Source organism: Benincasa hispida, unplaced genomic scaffold (assembly GCF_027475165.1).
Source record: "Benincasa hispida cultivar pf3 unplaced genomic scaffold, pf3_genome.v1.1 HicScf582, whole genome shotgun sequence".
Taxonomy (NCBI): Eukaryota; Viridiplantae; Streptophyta; class Magnoliopsida; order Cucurbitales; family Cucurbitaceae; genus Benincasa; species Benincasa hispida.
Window position 1 is genome coordinate 23,319 of NW_028326693.1, and position 11,171 is coordinate 34,489.

Consider the following 11,171-nt stretch of genomic DNA (forward strand, 5'->3'; position numbering starts at 1 on the left):
AAATAACAAGGAAAAATTCCCCGCGGGGAATTCCCGCTCTGATCCTTATGGGGAATTTCACGGGGATGGAGAGTAAAATGGGGAGCGGGGACGGGGATGGGGAATGACATCCTCGCCCCCGCCCCCTCCCATGGACATCTTTATCTACAAGAGAAAAAGGGGTGTAGATGGGAAGGTATAGACAGGCTAGACTGGTGACAAAGGGTTATACCCAGATTAAAGGGGTGGACTATGAGGAAATTTTCTCAACTGTTGTCATGTTGAAATATATCCATATTCTCTTGTGTATTGTCACATATTATGACTATGAGATATGGCAAATGGACGTCAAGACTGCATTTTGAATAGTAATCTTGAGAAAACCATCCATATGCAACAACAAGAGGGATTCATTAAGTAAGATCATGAGCAAATGGTTTGCAAGTTTAATCGATCCATTTATGAATTGAAACAAGCATCTCGATCTTGGAATATAAGATTTGATACTGTGATCAAATCTTATGGCTTTGACCAAAATGTTAATGAGCCTTGTGTCTAGAAGAAAACATCAATAGTTCAATGGTTTTCTCAATGTTGTATGCGGACGATATCCTACTCATTGGCTTGATATAGGTCTACTAACAAATGTTAAAGAGTGGTTAGTAGTCCAATTCCAAATGAAATATTTGAGAGGTACAGTTTATTCTAGGGATCCAAATCATCAGTGATCGTACTACTTTAAATTTGAAGATATTTTGTTTCTATAATTTATTGCATAAAATTAGTTGTTATACTTTTCTCCAAAATATTATTGCTCATATGTATTATGGAGTTTAATTAATAGTTCCTAAGTTTATATATCAATTACCCAAAGCGAGCTTAGCTCACGGTAATTGGTATGACATTCCTCCATAGAGGTTGGAGGTTGAATCCCCATTCTACAATTTTGTACTAAAAAAAATTAGGGTACTTTTGCATATAATTTGAAAATAAGTGATTCAATTGAAAATAAACTTGTATTCTAATTTAAAATGTGTTCGATACTATACATTTATAAATCATAAAACTACTAATACTTAGTTGATAATAAGCTATCATTAATTTATTTATGGATATGATTTATGTTTAAAAAATTTATATAATTGTTATTTTGTAATATTTTATAGTTTATAATACATTACATAATACATATTAAATTTTAAATGAATTGAATTTATAACTTGACATATTGTATTTCTAAATGTTTTTTCTTTACTTAATATAATTAAGCATTTTAAAATCTAAAATTCAAAATTTGGATACAATGATAACATAAAAAATATTGTTTTCAAAATTTTTACTATTTTGATCACAGAATTCAATAACAATTTTTAGAAATAGAATTCGAGTTGTCAACCAAACACATATTTGTTGAATTCAGATTCTCTACAAAATAAGCTTTTGTATATCTATGACCAATCTCCTTGCTAGAATTAAATGAGGTACTTTAAAATATTTATTGTTTAAATTACTTGCTAGCAAAAAGTTTATTCATTCATTTAATTGGACATCTATATATAAAATTTAATTAAACCATATTCATCCCTATAGAGTTGTCATACCAATCCTACATTGTGATGTCTAGGAATAGATAGTCAAAAAATCAAATCCTACATTGTGATGTCTAGGAATAGATAGTCAAAAAATCAAAGATAATTGTGCTTAGTTATACAAAATCGGAATTTAGGATGTTGGAATAAATTGCATCAAAATTAAAAATAAATGTGCTTTAAAGTTCTTTTGCAATTATAAATTATAAAATTAATCAAAATTAAATCCAACCGCTAATTTTAAATAATTAATTTTGGTTAGTTAATTTTATTTTTATTATATCAAATTATTAAATAAAATTTAAGCAATTAGATTTTAATAACTTGACTAACTACAATGAAAAATCTATGCCATCATCATGTCTATCATTTAAGGATTTGACGATTTTGGTGAAGTAGAGATTTTTTTTTTTTTTTTTTTAATCAACAAAGCAGGAGCAAATTACATGGAATCTAAAGATTCATTCCTCCAACCAAACTTGAACAACATAACCAATTAAAGGTGGAGATCAAAAAATCCCAACTAAAACCGTCATTTTTACAACTTCAAACAGTGCCCGACTTTCAGAACCAACCTAAATACTCCATCAAAAATCAAATTACCCATCTAAAATTGCCGGCACCGCAATGATCAATACTCTTTTCTTACCAACAGAAACTGGTCAGCTCCTAAGTCAGCATTACTCGTCTTGAGTCAAGACACCAACACTTAAAGTTTGATCTCGACATCTCATAAAGTTCATGCGGAGTCATCTTCTCAAGATCTTTTGTACTGACGGAATCAAGACTAGGAGCAACATACTGGATATGAGGAGCAATCGATGGAACTTGTCCACGGTGATCAAGACTACGCATTCTCTTGTACAATCGCATAACTGATACACAATTTTCGTAGGGGTTGTGCCCACCCTGACGAATATCATACCTGCAAAACCACAGCCCTCAAGGATCATCCTTCACAAGCTAGAAACATGATAAAGAGAACATGTAATGTTACCCACCTACCAAGACAACATTCTCCCATTTTCAACCCACATGATCGGATGTTTCATCTTCATCAAATTTTTAAATAATATGTGAAAAAAATAATAATGAATCTATATTTGACTGTAAACATTCTATGATGATGTGTTGGATAGATTTCTTCATTCCTGTAGATATCTAAGCAGCCTTATATATCTAAGACCAGCTCTAAAAACATTGGGAATTAGGAATAAATAGACCCGTATGTCTCTCCTATGCAAATGACCACCAACACTCAAAGCTCATGTACTCCAAAGCATTTTAAGACCACATTTATTCTTTAATCATTGGGCCAACCTAATACAAAACAAATATGGACAGCACGTGCGGTATTGGATTTGGAGCACAAGATAATAAGCATTAAAGACCCAAAATGAAAGATTTAATATATATATATAAAAAAATAAATAAATAAATAAAACCATTAATCAATAATTTCATTGCTGTTGTTCACAAAACACTCCTTGCTGCTCACTTAGATCCTCTCCAGTTGGTGGTTTTTTAATGTATAAAAAATTTCTGGTAGGAATTCAAGCTTGAAAGAACTTTTAACTTGACTCTTAGATCACTCTTGAGAGAAACAACAAAAACTTCAAAAATCTCCGCAAAAGCGAACCCTTGTAATCTAAACAAGACAACAATTGGAAGGCATACTACCCCCAATGGTAGTAATTTGTATAGATTTTTACATAATTTTCCCTTTTCTTTTGTTATTAATAATATTGATAGTGGTTGTTTTTCACATAGCCCTACGGTTTAGGTTTTCGCTGGGTGATATCTTAATTCTCTCCAGCCCCATTGTGTAGAGATTAATGGAGGTTTTTATGTTCATTTATTTGAAAAAAAATAAATGCTTCTATTGAAAATAAAAATAAATAATAATAACAATAATTTTATTAAAAAAAAAAAAACTCATTCTTTAAAGCAGTATGAACCATAGTTAAAGTGCCATACCCCAAATATGCTCGAGTAAGGTACTTGAGGGAATGGCTAACCAAATTTGTTTTCATCAATGGATGATATCTAGCAGTGTCCCTGCAGAAAATATTTCATGCAAAAGGTGTATGAGGAATGCGAGCGCACAACAAAAAAAATCAAAATTAAAAAAACAAACAAAAAACAAGAGAAAAAAAATCCATTATTTTCACTCAACAAGGGAAATTATTTCCAGAGAATAACTTGCAGGATTGAAAAGTAGTAGTTGATTTTTTTGGTGCATTGCACTTCCCCAGATCACACTTCAAATGCATTGCGTTCTCATTAAAAAAGAACTAATCCACACATAATTACAACCCAAGTTAGTGAAAATCACCTTAACATATGATCGGGATAATTCATTCTCAGGCAATCTAAGTCATGCTCCAAGTCATGGCCGACAAGAAGCCTAGCTTTACCACCATTAAATCTCAATCTCTCAATGGATTCTCCATTTAACAAGATTTTTAATACTTTTTCTTGGACATTTTTCAGTGGTATGGCATGCCTCATATGTTCTTCCTTTAGCCCAGTTACTTCATGCCTACAATATGGCCGGGAGATAAGCATCTAGAGGCTGGATTCTAAAAGCTAAAAACCTTCTTTAAAGAGCAAGATAACTCTGCAGACAAGTACCTATAGTTCGTGATCGGTATTTGTGGTTGTACGAAAGTACTGAAAATCAATTTCTCATCTTCATCAACAAGGCAGATCCAAACACAAATGTCCAGTGCGCCATCACTTCCACCGCCAGCCATTACACAATCCATAGCTATTGCTCCATGACCTCGATCAGAGCGATCTTCACCATAACAGTCTGATAAATCAGTAGGCAATAGACTATTTCCCTACAATAGAGCCCCAATCAAATTCTGAAATGCATTTACGATATCGTCATAAAGCGCTCAATTATTTGATAAATCCAAAAATATAAACTACCAGTACCTTTACGATTATTTTAATTTTTTTTTTTTTATGAGAACTGCCAGTGACCTTATTAACTAACTATCATCTATAAATATATGATGCATAAAAAGCAACTTACTTGGTGAACAGGTGCTGTTAGGCAGCAAATGTTTTGGTGCTCACTGAGAGATCCAGGACCATCAAGTACTCTCAAACAAAGCCCACAACCTCGCTCCGAGAAAATTTTTGAACAATTTGATTTTGGAAGTGGACCTAAAAGACTGGATATAATAAGATGGTGTTATGATATATTACCATACAAAATACACAAACTATCTCACCCTTTAGATGTTCCCTCAATGATTCAAATGATTTGAAGTGCTTTAGGCAGACTCCACATCTAGGCTGATGAACAGAGTGATATGAAACTCTCATATGCTCAATAAGATGATCTTTCTTCTTATATTGCTTGTAGCATGCTGAGCATTTATGTCTGTAAGCAAACATACAATATAATTCTCACGTTCACCATCAAGTACTCAAAATGGAAAAAAATAAAATAAAATAAAATAGAAACCATTGCAGAGGGTTAAATGAAAAGATGACAACTCTAAGTCCATAGGAAATTTCCATGATAGCTTTCTTCTTCTTTAATAAGAAGACAATTCAAATTCAATTTAGCTAAAATACCAGAACAGTATGTTAGACCCAAAAGAGGCAGGACCTATTTTGAGGAAGAGCTGAAATAGCTTTTGGAAGGAGAGTTAGCAGCCCTCTCAAATTGGCTGGGTATCTGTTATTTTTCTTTCATTTCTTCTTTCTACTCCTTGAATCACTGTGAGGGGCTTGTTATTGTCTTTTCTATTGCTTGATTGTATCAGTCTTACTGTCTTTTCTTTCTATATCAATACAACTATTTCAGAGAATTTCTTCTTCGGGCTCGAACAATACTTTGAAGATCTAGGGGTGCTTGATGATAATGCACGAATAAGCAATGCCCCCACGTTCCTACGAGATGCTGCACAATTATGATGGCGAAGGAAACATACTGAGCACGAACGTGGGCTGTGCAACATCAGTACGTGGGAGCAATTCAAAATAGAGCTTCAGAAGCACTTTGTCCCTCACAATGCGGATATGGAGATACAAGGCAAGCTTAGACACCTAAGGCAAACTGGTAGCATCCTTGACTATGTCAAGGAGTTCATAACCCTCATGCAGATCGAAGACCTATCCTACCCCCAAGGTTTTTTTATTGACAAGAATAGAGAATCTCTCACTTCCCATAGAACAACTCCACATCCATCCCTCCATTCAAACCCAAAACCATTCTTCCGCAACACCTTATCCAAGAAGTTCCAACCACAGAGTCGGACTTTCTCAAAATCAAACTTAAAAATAAAACCTTGTTGTTTATGCATCCTATGATCTTCTATAGCCTTATTGATAATCAAAACTTGATCCAAAATTTGACGACCTGGTACAGTCTCCCATAAAATTTGAAATTGTATTATGTAGAACCTTCCTCAATCCATCCACCAACATCATCACGGTAATTTTATAGCTTTTCCCTTGGCTTATTCCCACTTGCAAATTTTGGTCCTTAATTCCTTGAGGAGATAGGACATGATTATAACAACGTATTATCAGTCACAGATACTTTTTCAAAATTAAATTTTGAATTTTTTTCCTAATGGCTTTAGTGAGGCCCGAGGGTAAAGTCAAAATCTCGATATGCGCATCAACTGATTTGTTGATGGGTAATGGAATGGATGGTGTGGAGGAAGAAGACAAAGTACTAGTGGGTCCTGCCAAGGGTGATGGAATGGTCATTGGGTAACCAGCTCGCTTTAGTAGGCTACGCTTTTTTGTACCTACAACCAAGATTCAAAATATTGATGTCGATGGAAATATTGAAGTCCCAATTTTATGGAAATATCTACGGAAATACCTATATCAATGGAAATTTCAAGAAACTCTAAGGGAATTGTTATAATTAGTCTTTGATTGTGACTTAATTTGACTATAATTGACCATTTAAATCATAAATATATATTTCAACTCTGTAAATTTCAATGTGAGAACATATATTTAAAAAAGAAAAGAAAACTATTTACAAAAAAAATATAAAATTTAGAAATATTTTAAGGTGAAATGGTGTGAAAAAGAAAGTTTTGGATGATAACAAAAAAAAAACTCACATAAATTCAATTTTAAGGTGAAATGATGTGAAAATTCAATAGAAAAAGTTTGAATGAGATTAAAAATAAATATAGATTTTGTCACCCATCAAAAGAGTGCTCCAATGTATCAAGAGGGAGAATGATTTGAACTTGGTCGTTCCTGTTATTTTGACTTTTTTGCCTGCAAAGTTTTGGTCAATATCGACTAACAAAGACCTTCCTTTATATTGTAATCTTGTTGGGCGATTGGGTTTTGATCATGGTTGGAGGAGTTGGAGAATCCAGAGGTGAAGGTCATGGTTCGTGGCTCCAACGTGATGGGTGAAGGACAAGGTAAGAGAGTGGGGGATAGGAAGAGGTAGGAGAAAGGAAAGAGAGCCATTCACACCTCAATATGTTATATCAAAGAATCAATAGTTACAATGATCATTGCATTGGTATGAATCACAAGATCAAGAACCTCTTTGAAAGCCTTAGTTATTGTTGAGGTTGACGAAATGATCATTTTCATCAAACCGAAGTTGATCATTTTCATCAAATACGAAGAGGATGGTGTTATGCAGGGATGGGAGAAAGTATCAAATGGACAAGATTGATTCTCTTGAGTTCCACTAAGAATGACACTTCCAAAGCAATTAATGGACAATTAAGATCAACAAATAGTAAAGGACAACAGGTATGTTGTTTTTACTTCATGTCGCTCTATAAAACCCAAATAAACAGAAACAAGGAAAGAATGTTGACAAGAAACCTAAAAGTAACAGAGTAAGAGCAAGAATGCAACCTTAGGCTTGGTGTCTTGAGAGGGTCATGATCGGAGTCCATGGAGAGTCAGAAGTGCTAATGTATGTTCCTCTCCTCTGAAATTTAGTGTACCAGCACGTAGTTTTTAATAGAGCTAGTACAATAATCATGTAGAAAGCATATCCATTAGAAACTCTAACAAGCAGAAGTTATGTATTACAAACAATTTCTAAGGTAAACTATCAAATATTTAAAATAAAAAGATCAAAAATAATTTTCCTTTTTTAGGGAAAAAAAACATTTTTTTCTTGTCTTGTGCTAGAATTCCAAACTTCACTTCTTTCAGAACCATCAACTATCACTTAATTTTTCTAATACTCGATCAGCGATATGAATCATTGCAAGACTTTCAGTTAAAACTTTGTTACAAACAATGCTTTCAAAACCAAAATCTTCCATTCAAATAAACTTTCAAAACCACTATAAAGTGTCTTCTCACAAATAAGTTTCATTCATATCATCAATCCTCAATTCCAGAATTAGCTACTACAAAATAAACATAAAATCTCAAAACAAAATTGGCATATCCAAATAACCCTTTCAAATTGATCAAAATTCTTATACAAGCATTTGAAACAACATCGGTGGTTCCTAATCAGCAAATTCAATAAAATAATTCATCAAAACAAACCATTCTATCTTTGGAATAATTTCATGTGTGACAAAACTAAAACAAACCTGCTTCCAATTCAAAATCAATCAAAACATTTTATTTCAAATTATCCAAAACAGCAAACATACTTTCAAACAAAGTATACAAAACAATTTCAATCAACTTCAAATCATACAAAACATGTTTTCAAACATTCAAAACATTCTTTCAAACGTTTGTCAAATCAAAATAATCAAGATGTAATTAGGCCAAAATTTATAGTTTTGAAAGGATGTGGGAATTACTAAACTTGCAGTATATGAAATTCCTAGAAGTCTAAACAATTAAGAAAATACTCAGAGGTTAGAAGTCAGTTCATAAGAGTGTTGAGGAGGGATGTTGTTACCCAAAATTAACTGTAAACCTTAATCAATCCCTTCAAACCAGTCCAAAACTACAATTGGAGTGTGGGTCAATGCCAAAACTCCCCGGAGAGAAACGTTGCCGCGAAGGTTCTAGTGGGTCACTATCGAAACGCCGACGATCATGGGTGTCGGATTTGTTTGCTTATGCGGCCGCCATGAAGCCCATAGTGCAGATGAGGCTGAACCGACGTCGGGGTGAATTCACGCGAAACTTTTACCATAGGTTGCTGTCGTGCAGCTACAAAAAGGGATTCCCCACCACTTGTGGGACTTGCCAATCATTGCCAGAGATGAAACTCCAGCAGAAGAGTGTGGACGGCGACTGCGATGGATGGAGAAAGAAATTTCCCACAGATGGCCTCTTCAGGTAGGGGTGTTAAAAAACCGCCACTTCGATTCGGATTGGATCGCTTATGGAAATGGCCAAAAATACGATAATTTTATGAGCCCTGCATTTCAGGTACTAAATTAGTTATTATAATTTATATTTGGGGTAGATTATTTTAGTTAGAGTTACAATAGTAACTATTTTTGTTTGAGGAAGAAATAGTAAACACTATAGTAAAGAATAAAAAAACGATGAATGTAAAATAGTAAAAATTGTAGCAAATAGTAAATACTGTAGAAAAGGGGATTTTGAAATAGTGTTGATTGTAGCTAATTGAGGATTACAAAAAAAGTATTTACTATAGCAATTGGTGGTTTTAATAGTTGGAGCCTAATTGGAGGCCCAAATGGCTCCTAAGAGTTTTAAGATCACCTTTAAAAAAAATAAAGGTTAAATTATACGGAATACTCCTAAATTTTGTACTTTGTGTCAAAAATATCCTTGAACTCTCAAAAGTTTCAAAAATACCCTTAAACTTTCAAGATGAGTTCAAAAATACCCTTATCATTAGTTTTGGATAGAAACCGTAAGGTTTTGTGTCAAAAATGCCCCCAAACTTTCAAAAGTTGCACAAATAGCCTTAAGCTTAAAAAAAAAGTTTTAAAAAATACCCTTATTGTTATATGAAGTGAAACCGTTAATATCGTCTTCACTATTTTCCTTCTTTTTTCTCCCAGCTCTTATTCAATACCTTCTTATTCCACTTTTTGTTAATTGTTTGACTTTTTTTTATCTAAAAAGAGTACAAATAAAACTGCACACTTCACTTAAGGTATATCGACTATGATGAGAATAAAGAGAATAATGGAAGCACCAAAGGATTTTAGGACTTAAATTTTTTAACAAAGTTGTATGTTAGTAGTTGAGTATGTTAATAGCCAAATACTTTTTTCATTATTATTTGACGATTTTTCGTTTTGGTATGTTTTAAGGGGAGATTCTGATTTTAAAATTTTGTGAGATTTTGTGGAATTTTATGTTTTAACTTAAAATTTTGATTTTAATTAAGCAGTCAGATTCCCCTTGTCCGTACCAATTCTAAGTTGACTGTTCGACGCCCGGGGAAGCCCCCTAGGAGCTGTTCCCAATCCGTCCCTCGGCCGGCACGCAGCGACCTGCTCTCGCCACCGGAGAGCTTGAGCAGTCCACTGACAGCCAACAAGTTCGGGACTGGGACCCCGGTGAACTAAGAGATTGTTCGTGGTCTTGAATTTGAATAGATTGAAAAGAAGTTGCATATAATAAAGATATACAGTAACATTCATTGGGATTGAGGATGAATGATTCATACTTTCAGTACTTTCCGAGCCTTTTCAATCTCCATGAGGTCCAAATTATCAGCACCTAACTACTTCTAATTGTTAAAATCATCACAAGAAGGGAAACTATAGGAAAATTGCTTATTCTCTCTTAAAATAACAGGAGGCTCGTATAAAGCTAAAGTAGTATAATTTTCTGGATTAACTTTCTTTTAAGATCTCTTTTCAAACAGAAGCTCAAGCTACACAAAACCTTGAGAAAACAGAACAAAATATCAAGGAAAAATATATGTACACATACAGAATCACTCAGTAGCATTTAAGTAACTTTAAAGAAAATCAAACAGAACTGGATTAAAGAGATTATATTTTCTACTGCTACATCTATTTTTGTCTAGTTTTGGGTTAAACAAACCATTCATAATGAATTTGAATAGAATAATGGGAGTAACTCAGGAATTGCAGCAGCTCCGAAAGAAACGTGACAGTTTGAATGTTAAAATCTGACATTCTGACTCATGCTTAAGGTTGAAATTTAAATTGGTAAGACAAACAAAAAAAATCCGCAAAAAGAACATACCCGTAGGTCCTTCGTGCCCTAGCCCAAATTCATAAAAAATGAAATCATCGAACAACTTGAATTGGCATGGATGGGTCGTGAACAAATTACACTAATTTCCCTGCAAAACCAACCAACCAATTGGAAATCGAACTACGAAAAATGGACGATAAGGTGTCATTCGAGTTCCCTTTACAAGGCACTTGCAAAACGGCGCTGGCCAGGTCTACTACACATGCGACGAAACAAACCCCATGATGAATGGCCTCTTATACACAGACCTGTGACCCACGGCGAAGACCACGTGACGGTGAACGCGATGAACAGCCGACAACAGTCAGTAGAGAGGAGATGAGGGTTTGGGTCAAAAATCTCTGAGAATCAAATATAAAAACTAAGGAGTGAAGTTTTTCAATGTCCAGTAATTGATGTCTGAAAATTATATGTCTGGCAACAAAATTAGGAGGACTATGTTTGATTGTAATTGAT

General features: G+C 33.9%; 1 protein-coding gene across 9 annotated transcripts; it reads right to left on the reverse strand.

Moving 5' to 3' along the window:
• Nucleotides 1-1,953: 1,953 nt before the first annotated feature.
• Nucleotides 1,954-11,095, reverse strand: LOC120069877 (RNA exonuclease 4). 9 transcript variants are annotated; one of them, XM_039021692.2, is made up of 9 exons: nucleotides 10,704-11,065; nucleotides 8,458-8,925; nucleotides 7,440-7,515; nucleotides 4,814-4,965; nucleotides 4,612-4,745; nucleotides 4,203-4,414; nucleotides 3,904-4,110; nucleotides 3,546-3,626; nucleotides 1,954-2,493 (listed from the first exon to the last, which is right to left on the reverse strand). In XM_039021692.2, the coding sequence occupies exons 3-9, from the start codon at nucleotides 7,478-7,480 to the stop codon at nucleotides 2,238-2,240; spliced, it is 1,083 nt and encodes a 360-aa protein (XP_038877620.1). In that variant the 5' UTR covers nucleotides 7,481-7,515; nucleotides 8,458-8,925; nucleotides 10,704-11,065; the 3' UTR covers nucleotides 1,954-2,237. The 9 variants fall into 9 exon arrangements, with proteins under 9 accessions (XP_038877620.1, XP_038877619.1, XP_038877622.1 ...); XM_039021691.2 differs by having other exon boundaries at nucleotides 7,440-7,553; XM_039021694.2 differs by having other exon boundaries at nucleotides 8,476-8,925; nucleotides 10,704-11,043.
• Between the last annotated feature and the right edge of the window lie 76 nt (nucleotides 11,096-11,171).